This window comes from Poromitra crassiceps (assembly GCF_964638095.1).
Source record: "Poromitra crassiceps genome assembly, chromosome: 5".
NCBI classification, from domain to species: domain Eukaryota; kingdom Metazoa; phylum Chordata; class Actinopteri; order Beryciformes; family Melamphaidae; genus Poromitra; species Poromitra crassiceps.
Window position 1 is genome coordinate 66,065,356 of NC_139642.1, and position 17,246 is coordinate 66,082,601.

The 17,246-nt window shown below is 43.8% G+C and overlaps 1 protein-coding gene across 2 annotated transcripts in view; it reads left to right on the forward strand.

The window, feature by feature from the left end:
- Positions 1–17,246, forward strand: part of usp2a (ubiquitin specific peptidase 2a) — a gene marked incomplete at its 5' end in the record, with an annotated part of 73,362 nt that overhangs the window by 23,481 nt on the left and 32,635 nt on the right. For both annotated transcript variants that reach the window (XM_083637338.1, XM_083637339.1), the window contains one exon: positions 16,255–16,305. In XM_083637338.1, coding sequence (XP_083493464.1) covers positions 16,255–16,305 — 51 coding nt within the window. The remainder of the gene's footprint in view (positions 1–16,254; positions 16,306–17,246) is intronic.

Genomic DNA, 17,246 nt, shown 5'->3' on the forward strand with positions numbered 1-17,246 from the left:
TGCTTGCGTGCGTGTGTGTGTGTATGTGTGTGTGTCTTTGTGTGCGCCCACCTATGTGTGAAGGAATGTGTCACTTATGTTCTGATGGGAGAAAGTGGTTGACAGTAGCAGAAGTGCTACAGTCGCTCCTGGACAGAGAGAGACAGAGAGAGAGAGAGTGAGAGAGAGAGAGAGACATTGTTTATGATGAGGTGCCTTAGAGAGAGAGAGAGAGAGAGAGAGAGAGAAGGTCAGAACAAACTGTTCTCCTGCTCTCTCACACACTGGCGCTTGCCAGCCAATCAGCGGTCGGTATTCTGCACTGTCTGCCAGGTGGACCCAGGCATCCTGCTGCTGATAGCATGACGTTTAGTTGACTGCCCGTAGACACATGGAGAGGAGAGAGGAGGAGGAGAGAGGAGAGGAGAGGAGAGAGGAGGGGAGGAGAGAGGAGGGGAGGGGAGGAGAGGAGGGGAGGGGAGGAGAGGAGAGAGGAGGGGAGGAGAGAGGAGGGGAGGAGAGGAGGGGAGGGGAGGAGAGGAGGAGAGAGGAGGGGAGGAGAGGAGGAGGGGAGGAGAGGAGAGGAGGGGGCGAGAGGAGGAGAGGAGGGAAGATGAGAGAGGAGGGGAGGAGAGGAGAGGAGGAGAGGAGAGAAGATGAGAGAGGAGAGGAGGGGAGGAGAGGAGAGGAGGGGAGGAGAGGAGGGGAGGAGAGAGGAGAGGAGGGGAGGAGATGAGGAGAGGAGAGGAGGGGAGGAGAGGAGATGAGAGAAGAGGAGAGGTGCTTTTATTTGCTATTTGGTCAAGCTGTAATGATATGATTTGATTCAGATTCTATAACAGGTCTACAATGACAAAGGCACCATTTATTTGTGCTCTTTTCCCCTTCTTCAGCTTCTGAAGAAGGTCTCAGGACCCAAATGTGATTCTTTCTATTAAATACACTTTTTGCATTTGGAGTCGGTGTGCAGGAGTTATTTTCTTTTGATGTGATATGTTGGCATCATAGGCTACACAGCATATTTATTTATTCACTCATTTTTCTAGTAAACACCTTGAAACATTTCAGAGCACAGGACGGGACAGGACATGTAGGTGCAGGACTGTGAAAATAACTGACAATGCCGTCCCTACTTTGCAAAGCAAGCACATTATACTCCCACCTTGTACTGCAGTGTGAACTTACGTTGGTTTTTAGTGCATCATGCTACCAAATGAGCTGTCGAGAAGTGGAAATGGTGTAAATTCACAGACATAATGAGCAACCAAGGCATTGATGTAAAAATACATTCAGTCGAGTAACCTATTCTTACATTTCTTTTGTTCATGAATGCAGTGAGAGAAACGTACATGTACCTAAAGTTAATAGTGGATTGTAAAGATTTGCAGGACGCACGTGTGCGCTCATTTCATATCTATTTCTGAATAAGCTTCCAACTGGCATTTCATTAGGCTGCATGGTTCAGTAGTGATGCTCTGAGCTAAACCACCTCCAGTCTCCAGAGGGTTTGGATCACTGAGGAGCTGCTGCTGCTGCACCACTTCTACACTGGCTTGTTTGAAGTACGGTAGTCTTCTCGTGGAAAGATGAGGTCTAATGTTCACGTCAGTCCAGGCAGGAAAGAAAAGCTTTTGTCCGCAGGCCCCAGTGATGGACACAATTCACATCCAATTTCCAGAAATGTAACCAATAGAAGAGCACCTCCATAGGTGAATCTATAGAATAGCACTTCCATAGGTGAATCGCCATAGTCGTAAGCAACATAATGTTCTCCATTCACGCCACACAACTATGCTCAAGCTGATCCTGAGCAGCTAATAAAACGTCAATCTTGGCATCTTGATAGCTTCAAATGTAGCCTGGTAAACCAGCCACTCGTGTGAACTCACATTTAATTTCCTTCTACCAGACCTTCTGGCCTGCAGGCCTGGGAGGGCTTCTGCAGAAACTGAAACGCGTACGAGGCAATCAGCGACCCGCCTCGTAGTTGACATCGTAACCGGCCAATCAGGAACGCCACTGGGAAAACAATAATGGCTGCCTCGTTGCCTGTCCGCCTCGAGGAGTAACATCAACGTTCATCGAGTTTAAACAGCCATAAAGTGCAGTTATTGCAGAAATAGACTAAACAACAATTAAACAAGTACAGGAGTATCACCGCAACCGCAGAGTTTCTCGGCGGAAAATATGTTTTTGCCGTTCTCCCGAGTGGATTTGGATTTGAATGGATCCAACGCTGATTGGCTGAAGGCGTTGTCAGTCAAGGCAAGTACACCCGCCCAACTTCCGCCCACTGCAAACACTGCGTGAAAGCTTAAAAGGGACAGCTCACCCTAAAATCCCAAATACATATTTTTCCTCTCACCTGCAGTGCTATTTATCCATCTATATCGTTTTGGGATAGTTGCCTGAGTTTTGGAGATATATGCAGTAGAGATGTCTGCCTTCTCTCCAATACAATGGAACTGGATGGCACTCGGCTTGTGGTGCTCAAAGTGCCAATTTTTTTTTTTTTTTTTTTACTCAACAGCATTCTCTTTCCAGAAATCATGACCCGCTTACTCAAGATAATGGCACAGACTTTGTTGTGAGCAGTTTCATGGAGGAACTATTTTCTTTTGTAGGAACTAGCTAGCAGCTAGCGGCTGTAGCTTGGTCAAAAGAAAATAGTTCCTACATGAAACTGCTCATAACAAGGTCTGTGGATTATCTTGAGTAACCGGGTCATGATTTCTTCAGATTCAAGATTCAAGTTTATTGAGTATCCCAGAAGGGCAATTTGGTTTGCAGCGAGCATAAAAGAACACAGAGACATAGGCACTAGGGATGGGCATCGAATTTCGAATTTTCGAATAATCGTTGTTATTATCAAGGTCGACTTTTATTATTGAAATTCGAAATTCGTTTATTGAATTTTTTTTTTTTTTTTTTTTTTTTTGTGAGTGAAATGTTGCATTGTCTCCCCTGATTCAAGTATAGTCGAATCGCTTGGTTTGAGCAAGTAAAACAATTTTTATAAGCAACCTCTCCCTCTTCATGGGATTTCATCCGCCATTAATTTTTCCATAAATCTTGCTTAAAATGCTTATTAAAAAAATGTACTTGCTCAAACCAAGCGATTCGACTATACTTAGAATCAGGGGAGACAATGCAACATTTCACTCACAAAAAAAAATTAAATAAAAAATTAAACTTTTAATTTTTTTTACATTTAATTTTTATTTTCGAATTTCGATTTAAAGTCGACTTTGGCCAGCGAATTTCGAATAGTGTTTTTGCTAGAAATGCCCATCCCTAATAGGCACGCACATGATTAAAACAAAACATAAAAGCAAACACAAAAGCAGCAGATTAAAAATGCACAACAATTCAAAGTGCAAGTAAAAGTAACTAAAACAGATACAAAGTGCAACTAAACAGGCATAAATAGTTTAAGGTGCGCATCAGTGCAAAGTGCAAGTAGATGCTACAGTGAGGCCAAGAAATTGCCTGGAAAGAGACATTGCTGTTGAGTTTATCAAATGTATTTCTTTGGCACTTTGAGCACCACAAGCCGAGTGCCATCCAGTTCCATTGTATTAGAGAGAAGGCAGAAACTCTGCAGCCGATGTCTCCAAAACTCAGGCAACTAACACAAAACGATATAGATGGATATAGCACTGCAGGTGAGAGGGAAAATATGCATTTTGGATTTTAGGGTGAGCTGTCCCTTTAAGGCCAGATGCTCTGGTAGAAGGAAATGAAATGTGAGTTCACGTGAGCGGCTGGGTTACCAGGCTCCTTCAAATGCACGGACACTTCCAAAGTGTCCTGATGGTGAATCACCAACCATGCTTCAAAGTCATGTGTGTCTGTCCTTGGGGGCGGGGCTTCATAGTCATGTGTGTCTGTCCTTGGGGGCGGGGCTTCATAGTCATGTGTGTCTGTCCTTGGGGGTGGGGCTTCATAGTCATGTGTGTCTGTCCTTGGGGGCGGGGCTTCATAGTCATGTGTGTCTGTCCTTGGGGGCGGGGCTTCATAGTCATGTGTGTCTGTCCTTGGGGGCGGGGCTTCATAGTCATGTGTGTCTGTCCTTGGGGGTGGGGCCACTATCTTTTCACAGCATTGGTTGATGTCCAACACAAAAGGGAAGCATGGCAATCATTCCTTACACTTAGATTCCTGAGATGATGGCGTATGGTTAGGGTTAGTGCTGTATGTGATGTAAACACAACGGCTTTATCTCCCTGCTGGGGACTAAAGCAGGTTGAACTTTTGCCCTGGCTTAGTATACATACAGCTAAGGTACAATGCCTCTGATAGCCCTTTCAGACCAGTGAGCAGGGTCGGCCCAGGGTTACTTCACCCGTGTTCAACCCAGTCAACACTGGCTAATCCCTGGCCATGAGAATTCAGACAGGCCCCGAGAGAGATGCATAACAATTAACTTGGCGGTCCCCCATGTTGTTTTGTTGTTGTTTTGGTCCTCCATGTTGTTTTGCTGTCATGATGATGCGTCCTAAATGCAGCATTTCACAGTGCAGTGTAAACATGCAGTGTAAGGCCTTGGCCACACTGATCCGTGGTGTCTGTCCGTGTGCGTTCATTTCTCTGTTCACTTCCATTCATTTTCAATGTCAGCTGTCCGACTGTCCGTGGAGCACTCAGAAGCGTACGTATCCAGAAAATTTGCATACGTTTTGGTGGACAGAAAGTTGAAGAGGGATGAACTTTTTCTGGATGGACGTATCGGATGGTCGGATGGTCGGATAGTCACTGTCCGTTTAGCCAATCAGAGTCGAGGTCTCGAGAGGAGGCGTTCCGAGGTTTGTTTCAACTTTTCAAAGAAGATGGCGGCCGAGGCAGTGAAGGAGGCTATAATTAATGCTGTGTACACCATCCCGCTGTTGTACAACGTGATAGTCAGTGTCACCGTCTGATTTCACCATCTAATCTGGTCATTCGGTGGCATTTTATTGCCACATAAGTAACGTAGCGCACAGAGCTAACAGCTAGCTGACGCCAGCTTTCTTCTTCTCTCGGTTTATAGGCGGGTCGCTGACACCTTCAAGGTGCTTACCGCCACCTGCTGTACAAGTAGGTTACTTGTACATGCAACGGACATAAATCTATCCGTCTATCTGTTCTGTCCATTTTCTGACGGATCAGTGTGGCCAAGGCCTAACGTTTCTGTCGGTGAAAACTGAGTGTGTGTGTATGACGTGTCTCGAGAGTCGAGACTCTCGTTAGCTAGCGAGAGTGGCTAGCAGCTAGTGCTAGCCTTGCTGTGTAAACCACCCCAGCATTGGTGTAGCTCTCTGACCCATTTCCTCTGCTTCCACGCCACCCTCCCTCCCTCACGCCAACACTCCCAGATCATTGCATTAATTGAGCACTGGGTGGACAGATGTTACCTCCACCAGGCTGGATACATTTTCTCTGTCTCTGATTCCAGTCCTTAAGAAGTAGTGGAATGGTTTGTAATGCAGCCCCCCCAGTAGCTTAGTAGTTGCCTCTGATATTTATGAATAGAGCATTTGTAAGTATCCCCCCGCCCCTGGGCTGTTCCTTCTCTGTACAGTATGTATCCCCCCCCCCCCCGGGCTGTTTCTCCTCTCCTCTCCTCTCCTCTCCTCTCCTCTCCTCTCCTCTCCTCTCCTCTCCTCTCCTCTCCTCTCCTCTCCTCTCCTCTCCTCTCTTCTCCTCTCTTCTACTCTCCTCTCCTCTCATGTCCTCTCCCCTCCTCCTCCTCCTCTCCTCTCCTCCCACTCTCCTACCTTCTGACACTTTGGTGAAACCTTTCTGCTGTCCAGTTAGTTTATTTTATTACCTGATTCATTGACTGCAAGCGTACAAAAATAAATTTGAGTAATTAGGGGATTTCTGACTGTTTAGTTAACTTAAGGCAGAGAGCTACTGTAGTTATTAGACCAAATGCTATTCATCTGGTTTGATGGTTTCTTACTCCTGGGGGGATGGACTCCAGAGGGATGGATGGCATGTGGTAGGCATGGGTCGCTTTGAAAATTTTGAAACCTGTTCGATATTCCCCAAAAAACGTATCAAACCTCTATATCAAATTTTACTTTTTCTTTTTTCTTTTCTTTTTTAAGTGTAGGCCATAAATGACTGTAATGCGACTGCAGTTGGTGGCGATAATGCACGTATGTAATAATAATGTATGTGAACCAGCACTAACACTGAATAAAAACAAGCAGAACCATTGAACTGTAACAACACACTGTTTTTATTTCTCATAACTACATACATATATACATCAAGAAAGACATGTATGTTAGAATACTCCTGTCAGTGCCCCTGACCAAGGTACTGGCAAAAGAACTGGAGTTGGTCCCCGGGCACTGCACAGTGGCTGCCCACTGCTCCTAGTTCTAGGAAGGTTCCTAGTAGAGGATGGGTCAAATGCAGAGGATGAATTTCCCCAAGGGGATAAATACAGGATAACTTAACTTAACTTAACTTAACTATTCAGCTGAACTTTTCTTCAAACATCAACATAATAAACAAAATAAGACTTTTGCCTACTAGTGCAACTTGAGAAGAGGCTAATATGAAGAATAGTGCAATCAGAATGGATTGGCACTTTTTTTTTTTTATTAAAAAAAAAAAAAAGTTTTTTTGGTTTGCACGTGATCAAACCAGTTTGGGCTCGTACACCGAACTGAACCGAACCGGTAAAACCGGAAATCGACCCATGCCTAGCATGTGGAGGTAATAAGTGATGTATGACAAATGATCAACCAGTGGCTCCTCTCAGGATGATGACCTTCTGCCTTCTGATGTGCTGTTGGCTTTTATCACTAAGCCACTTTTGAGATTTCCAAGAACTCTGGTCCCTCCAGGCTGCGAGCCGAGGAGCTAGTATGAGATGATGAGTATCTAAATATGGGAAAGGGACTGAATACAACACGGTTGAGAGTTGGAGTTTAGACATGATGGCCCGCTCTCACATTTTCACGTTGCCCCCAAAATATCCCAGCAAAAAGTACTATCATGGTGTTTATGGGAATTGGCTAAAGAAATGCCTGTAGTCCCAGAATATAATAAGGAACTTTATTTGTGTAGCATTTTTAAGTAGGGGTGGGTGGGGTAATCGATACAGCGTATTGGCAATATTGTATTGATACACAGACGCCACGGATCTTTTAAAATCACAATATCGTATTGTAATATTGTATAGTTTGTGGGGCCTCTGGTGATTCCTACCCGTGTTTTTGCCAGACCCATGGGGTCGGCCTACAGAAGGCTTTGTCGGTCTGTCGGTCGGTCTGTCCCTCTTTTCCTCCCTGGAGGTACACAGGGGGACCGTGCAAGAGTCATCCAGGCTGGGATGCACTATTGGCGGATAGATTGAGCGGGATGAGAGCCTCCTTTTATGGAGCTTTTTTCCATTTTCTTTCATTTTTCGTGTGGTGCTCCAGGACGGAGCCCGGCCTCGGTGGCCCCCTCCCGGGTTGGGAGGGGGGTCTACCCCCCCCTCCCACCCCAAATTTTTTTTTTTTTTTTTTTTTCGCTCTATCATGCAGAGGCTCGTCCCGGCCTCGGTGGCCCCCATCCCGAGTTGGGAGGGGGGGTCGACCTACCCAAACCCACCCCCCCCCCACCCAGGAGCAACAGAGCAGGTCTGGACTTGCTACCATTTGAACCAGCAGTGAATGGGACACTAACAAACATTGAATTACCTTTAATTAAACTGGTTTAAACATGTGCCGTGTAACTGTACAGGATCTGTTCATTATTGGCCATTAGATCATATTAGATCATATTTATTTATGGAATAGTTAACACGTTCACTGCCAATGACGTGTTGATACGTCAAAAAAAATCCAACGGTTGACTGCCAATGACGTGTTAACACATTCACTGCCAGCCATTTTTTTTTTTACTGTAGGTAGCTTCTGCCAGAGGGTTTTTTTGAGGATTCTGGCTCATCTTTCAAGACCCGAGGATTCTTTTCTGCTAAGATTTTGTGAACACAAAATATCTCAAAAGAACTAATAGAATGTGTGCTTTCTCTGTCTAAAAGAGTTAGTTTGTAGAGTTAGTAGTTATGTAGGCATTAGCACTTGAATACAGCATGGTTTCAGCGTCTGAAAATTTAAGCTGAGATAAATAGCTTTTTGTGAAATTCGATAGAACAGTCACTTTAACCATTCATTTTTGGCATCAGTAAGACGTCAGACATCTAAACAATAGTTTTGAACAGTAATTTCCTCCATAACAGCAGGAAACCCCCCTCTACTTCAAACTCCTCCCTCCGTATGTGTTCTTCTTGGCTGCAGCGGGCGTGTCACAAGCTCGTTTCTGCTGCTGCTGCTGCTCCTGTCTGCTGGCGGCCGCTGGGCGAGGATGGGCTCGCTCGTTTCTTGGGGTTTCGGTTGAGAAACCCCAAGAAACGGGGTTTCTTTTGCGATTCTGGTCTTATTTATGCTGCGTGTTTCAAAGTGTGTTGCACCCATAATCTATTATGCAAATTTGCAATCCCCCACCGCCAGCAATCAGCGCGAAAGCGAAAGCGTTTTCGCCAATCCATTTTACAGTATGAGAATGGTTTCATCGCGCGTTCCCCTGCAGTTTTGGCTCGGCTTTTTCTAGAATGGAGAGCACTGTCCCCACTTAGTGGGTCGGTGGAATGGGTTGTACACGTTCGGTGGCTTCAATATTTATATAAGAGATGTAAAAGGGTTAGATCAACGTCCCACCGTCAAATTTTTTTTTTTTTTTTTGACGTATTAACACGTTCACTGCCAATGACGTGTTAATACGTCAAAAAAAAACGGTGACGGTACGTGTGCTCAAAAGAAACCACTCTTACATGTCCATTCATTGTTCTTACGGGCAGATCAAAACCAGTATGTCTCGTGTGAAGTGCGGTGCGATCCTGACCTGTCTATGGAAGCGCCACACATGAGCAAACACACACACACACACACACCAGGGCACACTCACTGCCCAACGCAACGGCATGCGAGGTTGATCGACAGACAGACAGACAGACAGACAGACAGACAGATAGATAGATAGATAGATAGATAGATAGATAGATAGATAGGGAGCTCACTTCTCTCAAGAGAAAAGGTTGTTTGTTGGCTGAGAGTGTTAAATGTGAAATGGAGTGAAGAAAAGGGGAAACTTATTTCTCTTAAATTAAAGCACTTCATTTTAAGATGCACATTTTTCCAAAGCACTCTGTTGTATGTTATTTTTAAATGCATAATTTTACTTGAAATGAGAAAAGATCATTTATTTATTATAGTAGGGTAGTTATGTATAATTAATCCAGTTAAATATGAAAACTGTAAATAAGCATTATTGATGTTTATTTGTATTTAACAGTCAGTTGTTGACTACATACAGACGTACCATTAGGCTACTTCAATCATTGAGTTCAATGGCACTGAAATCATAGCGTAAGCTACGTTACAATGGTCCGGACCTTTGCTTGACAGTGTTGGGCAAGTTACTTTAAAAATGTAATATACTACATATTACTAGTTACTTTCATTTGAAAGTAATAAGTTACTTTACAATATTACTTTCTGTGTAAAGTAACTCGTTATTTATTAGACTACTTTTGCATTACTTTTACCAAAACAACAGCAGCAGCAGAATGACATCGCTGCCCCAGAACCATCCCGAAAAAATAATTTCAACCGCCATGAAGTCAGTGTAAACAATCCAAAATTCTAAGTATTATTCTTTTCCTTTGTGATTGTCATCTATAGTGGTTATTTGCATAAAAACACAGTTTGATTAGGAAATGATTGTATCTTTTTTAAATATGTGCCTTGATTTAATCAAATGTAACTCAATTTGTAACTTGAGTTACTTGACAAAGTAACTGGTATAATATTACTGAAATCTTATAAGTAATAAGTTATATTACTGAGTTACTGCTAAAAGTAATATATTACATGTAATATGTTACTTTTGTAATGAGTTACCCCCAACACTGTTGCTTGAGGACATTTTCTCTAACTGGACCTCTTTGAATTTTAATTGAGTGCCCCTGGTCTAGCCTATACACAAATCTACAACCAAATACCCCTATACACAAAATGCTACACACACACAAAATGCCTAAAATGATTTATACTTTTAATTTATAAAGTGGTTTGTAGGTGTGTTGCCTATTAGGAATTTGTTCCTTCTGGGTCTGGCAGAACCAGGTCTCCTGGTCTTGTTAAGACACAATCACATAAAAGCAGTCCTGAAACTGTCTTTACTTGGAGTGTTTTAATTATTTCTTTAGCCGGTGGGAAATAGTGATGTTTAGACAGGAGAGAAAACATCTCTTCAATCATCAACGTTGCTTTCATTTGAATTTATTTGAATATTGCAGGCAGCGGCGTCATTACTGCTGATGCTTCCTAGCTTACTTTCAACAACACGTTTTTAACGACACGCACGCTGGTTTGAGCTCTCTTGTTTAAATGGCTTATATACAGTAGAGGTGAATCATAGCAGAATTCACATAATCAAATTAGCTGCCATTCTAGTCGTGCTACAGTCAGAGATCAGAGCTCGAGCCAAATGCTTCAGAGAATATCACACGCATGACAGAATCCTGTTTCACACACGTTTTATAAATCAACACTTAACAGGCTTGTATTCTAATAGACTTTTACACAGTGTCTCTTCTAAATAAATAGACAATAGGCTAACAGAGAGTACATGCTGCTATCAAATGATTAGTGAATACTTTCCATATGCATTTTGCACACTGTGTCCAAAGTAGCGTTAAGCCCATATACTGTATCTATTATTATTATATATATATATATATATATATATATATATATATATATATATATAATCTCAAAATATTTAGATATACAGTATATATATAATCTCAAAATATTTAGATATATATATTTAGATATTGTGAGAGGAAAATCAGCCATTCAATGTGCTTAATCTCCAATATGATGGAGGTTGACCACAACTAGTCAAGATGTTTTGATTATGGCAGTGTGGTGTTATTTTACTCAACAGTGTGTAACACCTTCAGTGAAAGCTGCGTCATGCTGCCTGAAGGAGCTGCTAACACCTCACACAAGTTCATTAGTCTGGCTTTCATTTTGTTTTATACCCCTTTCAGGCCGAGGTCCAACCAGGGTTATTCCCAGGTTAATTTGGTGTCAACGGGTAAACCCGACCCACCTGGCTCAGGGGTTAGCACTGTTGCCCTCACAGCATGAAGGTCCCGGGTTGCAACCCCGGTCCGTCCCAGGTTCTGTGTGCAGTTTGAATGTTCTCCCCGTGTTCGTGTGGGTAAAATTTAACGATAGAATATCCGTTCCACACCTCAGCGCATTTTGGGTATCAGCAGCTTCAATATAAAGATATCAGTCTTACCTAGTCTATGATCAGATGTTATTCAGTGCCTCATGCCTGTTCTCTCACACACTCATGCTGCTCACTGAGTCACACACACTCCTTCCACGCTCAGCCCTGTCACTGTGATGTCATCATGTCCTCTAGCCTCCGTCAAAAAGTAAAAATAGCGTTGCCACGGAGACAGAGCCAGGATGACGTTGCATCGTCATGATGTCAGCCAAGGCAAGCCAGAGGATCAGCCAATCACGAGCAGACAGGCAGGCATTACTAAAGGAAAAGCAGCTATATTTCTGTATTTGGGTCCAGCGGTACTGTAGCGTCACTCAGCAGAGTCCAGCACACTTTCCAATGTGGGGCGGGGCCGGGGGGGGACCAGGAGGTGACCAGGAAAAAGGGTTGTCCTGCTTCCTGCTTCTTGAACTAACCAATCAGAGGTCAGGTCAGGTCAGGGGGATGTCTCAGACAGGAAGTAAATATGAACTTCATAACGGAGCGGTATGAAGCTGGACATGAAGTACCGGTATGTGTGTTTCTGCTAATAAAGTGCTTTATTCACCTACAGTGGAATCTGAAGAAAGGAGGATTTAGATAAGCTAAGTTAATGAAACTGTTGGATCCCTCACTAACTCTCACTTTCTCTCTCAGAGACAGATGGCAGAATGCCAAAGCCCTTCCTGAATCAGTTACTAGAATAACTAGAAAAGCTGGAGGCTGGAGGCACGCTGGTGATGGACCAAACTAGATCAGAGGAATGTGTTTCCTACCATGTGAGCTGTCAGATGGCCCACAGCACAGCTCACTAGTGCTGGGCAATAGTGATATTACCGGTATATAGAGCTGTGCATCTTCACTGATCTCACGATTCGACACGATTCGATTATACAAGTCTACGATTCGATTCGATTCGATTATACGATGCATCTCGATGCATCTCCGATGCATCTCGATGCATCGTGATGCATCTTAAATCGATGCATCACTTTTTCCGCAATACATGATTTATTTTTTCTCACTTTCTTTTTTCTCACTGTGTGGCTACTTTTAAAATAAAAGTGCATTTGGAATTGCATTGTATTATGATCCATAATTAAAATAAACAACTGCATGTACTTACATTCTATTTTATTTGATTAAAAAAAAAAAAAATTAAATTAAATAATCGATTTTTGATATTTGTTAATCCATTCAGAATCGTCCTATTAAGGATCGCGATGCATCTCTGAATCGATTATTTTCGGCAGCTCTACCGGTATATCGATATCGTGATATGGGACTAGATATCATCTTATATTTTGCATATGGTGATATGACACAAGTGTTATCTTTTGTTGGTTTAAAAGGCTGCATTACAGTAAAGCGATGTAATTTAGGGTTTCCCCCACAAAGTGTGTTAGGCCCAGTAGCAAGTATCTTTAGACAGGACCGGCGGCATGCGGGCCAGCGGCAGACTGATGGCAGCCTGTAGGTAGGTAGGGCCCTATAGTTCCTGTGATCACACAATCATGGATGGAATCATGGAATTGAGGATTTAGGAAGAGGCGGCATTAGCTCAGGCGGTAGAGCTATCGCCTGGGAATCGGGAGGTTCTCTGGTCGAGGCTGGCTCCTCCCGGCAGTGTGTCGAAGTGTCCTTGAGCAAGTCACTGAACCCCTAACTGCTCCCGATGAGCAGTTAGCACCTTGCATGGCTGTAGATGCCTCGGTGTGTGAATGGGTGAATGTGAAGTATTTATGTAAAAGCGCTTTGGGTAGTCGTCGATAGACTATATAAAATGCGCTCTATAAATACAGTCCATTTACCATTTAAAAAAGCGAGGACATAGTTTCCATAGGCAAAAAGAAAAAAAGAGAATAAAAAAAATCTTTAAAATACATATAAAAATAATCCCCGATGCTTCCATTACACTGGGGGAAACCCTGTCATTTTCTCAACTGTTCTAGCTGTGCTATTATTTGCCTTTACCCACTTGGTCATTATATCCACTTTACAGATGATTATTTATCAAACATCTCATTGGAGCACCACTCCTTTGGTCCGTGAGTCCGTCAAGTGTATTGAACTATTTGTCCTCCTGTATGTAAACAAGGCTTTGGGGGAGTATTGCTGACCACAGGCTGTGATGTAGCCATGATGCTACAGAGCTAGCACACTGTGGCTGTGATGTAGCCATGATGCCACAGAGCTAGCACACTGTGGCTGTGATGTAGCCATGATGCCACAGAGCTAGCACACTGTGGCTGTGATGTAGCCACAGAGCTAGCACACTGTGGCTGTAGTCATGATGCTACAGAGCTAGCACACTGTGGCTGTAGTCATGATGCTACAGAGCTAGCACACTGTGGCTGTGATGTAGCCATGATGCTACAGAGCTAGCACACTGGCTGTGATGTAGTCATGATGCTACAGAGCTAGCACACTGTGGCTGTGATGTAGCCACAGAGCTAGCACACTGTGGCTGTGATGTAGTCATGATGCCACAGAGCTAGCACACTGTGGCTGTGATGTAGTCATGATGCCACAGAGCTAGCACACTGGCTGTGATGTAGCCATGATGCCACAGAGCTAGCACACTGTGGCTGTGATGTAGCCACAGAGCTAGCACACTGTGGCTGTGATGTAGTCATGATGCCACAGAGCTAGCACACTGTGGCTGTGATGTAGTCATGATGCTACAGAGCTAGCACACTGTGGCTGTAGTCATGATGCTACAGAGCTAGCACACTGTGGCTGTGATGTAGTCATGATGCTACAGAGCTAGCACACTGTGGCTGTGATGTAGCCATGATGCCACAGAGCTAGCACACTGTGGCTGTAGTCATGATGCTACAGAGCTAGCACACTGTGATGTAGCCATGATGCTACAGAGCTAGCACACTGTGGCTGTAGTCATGATGCTACAGAGCTAGCACACTGTGGCTGTAGTCATGATGCTACAGAGCTAGCACACTGTGGCTGTGATGTAGTCATGATGCTACAGAGCTAGCACACTGTGGCTGTAGTCATGATGCCACAGAGCTAGCACACTGTGGCTGTGATGTAGCCACAGAGCTAGCACACTGTGGCTGTGATGTAGTCATGATGCCACAGAGCTAGCACACTGTGGCTGTGATGTAGTCATGATGCCACAGAGCTAGCACACTGTGGCTGTGATGTAGTCATGATGCTACAGAGCTAGCACACTGTGGCTGTGATGTAGCCACAGAGCTAGCACACTGTGGCTGTGATGTAGTCATGATGCCACAGAGCTAGCACTCTGTGGCTGCAGTGTTTCCCATACATAAAGGAATTTGTGGCGGGCCGCCACAATAATATTTTGACCGCCACAATAAGATAATACAGTGCACCTGAACGCAACATGCAAGATATCCGCTGAATAAGTGTCCAATAAATGTTCATGTCATTCTGGCCAATACTTCTGTTATAGCATTTCAGTCTGGAATATGGAATATCTTTCAATAATCTATGATTTAGCTGCTAAATTGTCAAATACCGCCATCTGCTCGCTACCCAGGCACTTATGTATGTACTTAACCTAACTAACTTAACCTAACTAACTATCCGGTGTGCACAACACTGTCAGCCTAAACTCCGGCTGACACCCCAAAAACCTACAATCCGCTACAGAAAAATGTATATTGTTTGTTTATTAACTGGCCCCTCGCCTTCTATCATTTCACAAAAGTGGCAAAGCAAGTTGAGTATCCCTGACCTATAGGGAGGAATTTAGTTTGTCATTGTAAACCCACAGCACAGTAATGATGACATGTTCTTCATAGATCTAGCCTTTTAATTTTGCTCTTAAGCTTTCTCAAAGTACACCAAATTCATGCATTTTACTTTAAAATGTTTAAAAAAATCTCAAGGGGGGGCATGCCCCCGCACCCCCCTAGGGGGTCTGCGGTCCCCCACCACAAATTCTCTAAATCCTGTGGGAAACACTGGTGGCTGTGATGTAGTCATGATGCTACAGAGCTAGCACACTGTGATGTAGGCATGATGCCACAGGGCTAGCAGGGAGCATAAGGGCAAGATACATTTCCACTGCCGCTAAGATCAGGTGACTGGATCTGAGCTGCCATCTGCGCAGAGCTGCTCTTTGCCGCTGCCTAGAAAATACAAGGTCGGGTTAGCGGCCTGTCTGCGTGCCACTAGCCTGTCTGCGTGCCACTAGTTAGCTTGTTTTTATTCTCTTATTTGCTATTTTCTTATTTAGTTATAGTTGTGATTATTATTTCTCTGGTTGAGAGGCAAAATAAACTAGAATTCCAGCATATGAAAAGAGTAGAAATACCTCAAACAGGATCAAATATGACGTGGCATTTGATAGCATATGAACTTGGAATTAGTGTATGATGATGTCGGAATGACATGGAAAAAACGATGATGTCCAGTTAGTGTTTTACAAAGCATTTTATTATCTGCTGCCTCTGCTTCTTAGCCACTCCTTATCCGCCCCGTATCTGCTCTTTGTTAGTCCTTCTAATGTAGCTTGTCAGTTATATAACTGCTGAACTTATGTAATCACATGTAACCATAACAAGTGATGACACAGGCTCTGCAAAGCTTCTACCACTGTCAAGTTTGTGTGGGAAATTTAATTTGGTTGAAATCATGTTTTTTTGTTTTGTTTGTTTGTTTCTCGCCCTGATAATTTGCATATAGACCGCTATGTGAGTAAAGGTTAATGTGCAGAAAATCCTTATGGTGTACTGTAGTCATTCCATGTCATCTCAGGGTGATTTTATTTGTCATCTGGGAGTAAATACCAAACTACACAGCATAACACAACACACAACGAGCTGAAGAAAATGCTTTCCAGGAAAGCCTATTGTCAATCATTCCTAGACAGCAACGCATTTGAGTAGATCATCTGGTTGATCCTGGTCATCCTGCTTCATTAATGTTTCATCTGAATGTTGTTTCTTTTGTCCTCAGAACTCAAAGAGTGTCCAGGGCCTGGTGGGACTAAGGAATCTGGGAAACACTGTGAGTACAGCAGCCACACAAACACACTGAGGTTTTTGGAACCGCCGCCCTATTTGCTACTTACCAAGGATGATGTTGATTGGTAGATGCCTTTCTCAGCACAATCCATGCTGTTCCTCACAGTAGCTCCACACAGCTAGCCACACAGCTAGCTCCACACAGCTAGCCACACAGCTAGCTCCACACAGCTAGCCACAAACCAATACAAGGTCAATGTGGGGTCACACTGTGCAAGTTGACTGAGGCTCACTGAAATGTCCTCCAGTCCACAGTGCACACAAAGTACATTTCACCAAGAGCGCGTCAGTCATATTTCTTGAACATATATCCAGTCAATGCCAGTGCAACCATCCAATGGACCATGTTTTTCCCCCTGATCAAGGTCGATCTTTGCCATTTTCGCCTGTGTCATGAACAGATCTACATGATAGACAAAATCATGTGTAGGCATACTAGGCAACGATACTGTGGTGGGGTGACAACTAGATAGGCAGCTACATAGGTTGGTTATGTTTGTCTCTGTGTATTGGTGAATTGGTAACCTGGTAAATTCTGAAAAGATATGTCTCATTCCAGCGATGGTTGTTCTATAACATCAGGCAATGCCGGGGCTAGTGTTAGCCGCTAACACTAGCTCACTAGGCCTGTTCAGTAGTAACGTAACTTTACAACCAGGGAACTGGAATAAAACAGACGCATGTTTCCAGAACCTACCACTCTGTCTAACTTCCTCGCTGACTTCCCTCCAAACCACGGGGCACGTCCAAGCCATCCTGTACATAACTAACTAGGGATGCACCGATCGATCGGCACGTGACCGGAAATGGCCGATTTTCACGTGATCGGCCTCGATCGGTGATCTGCGCCGGTCACTCTAAATAGCCGATTCTGTGAGCCGATTTTCACATGACGTGCGCGCACCCCAAAGCACCGAGACAGGC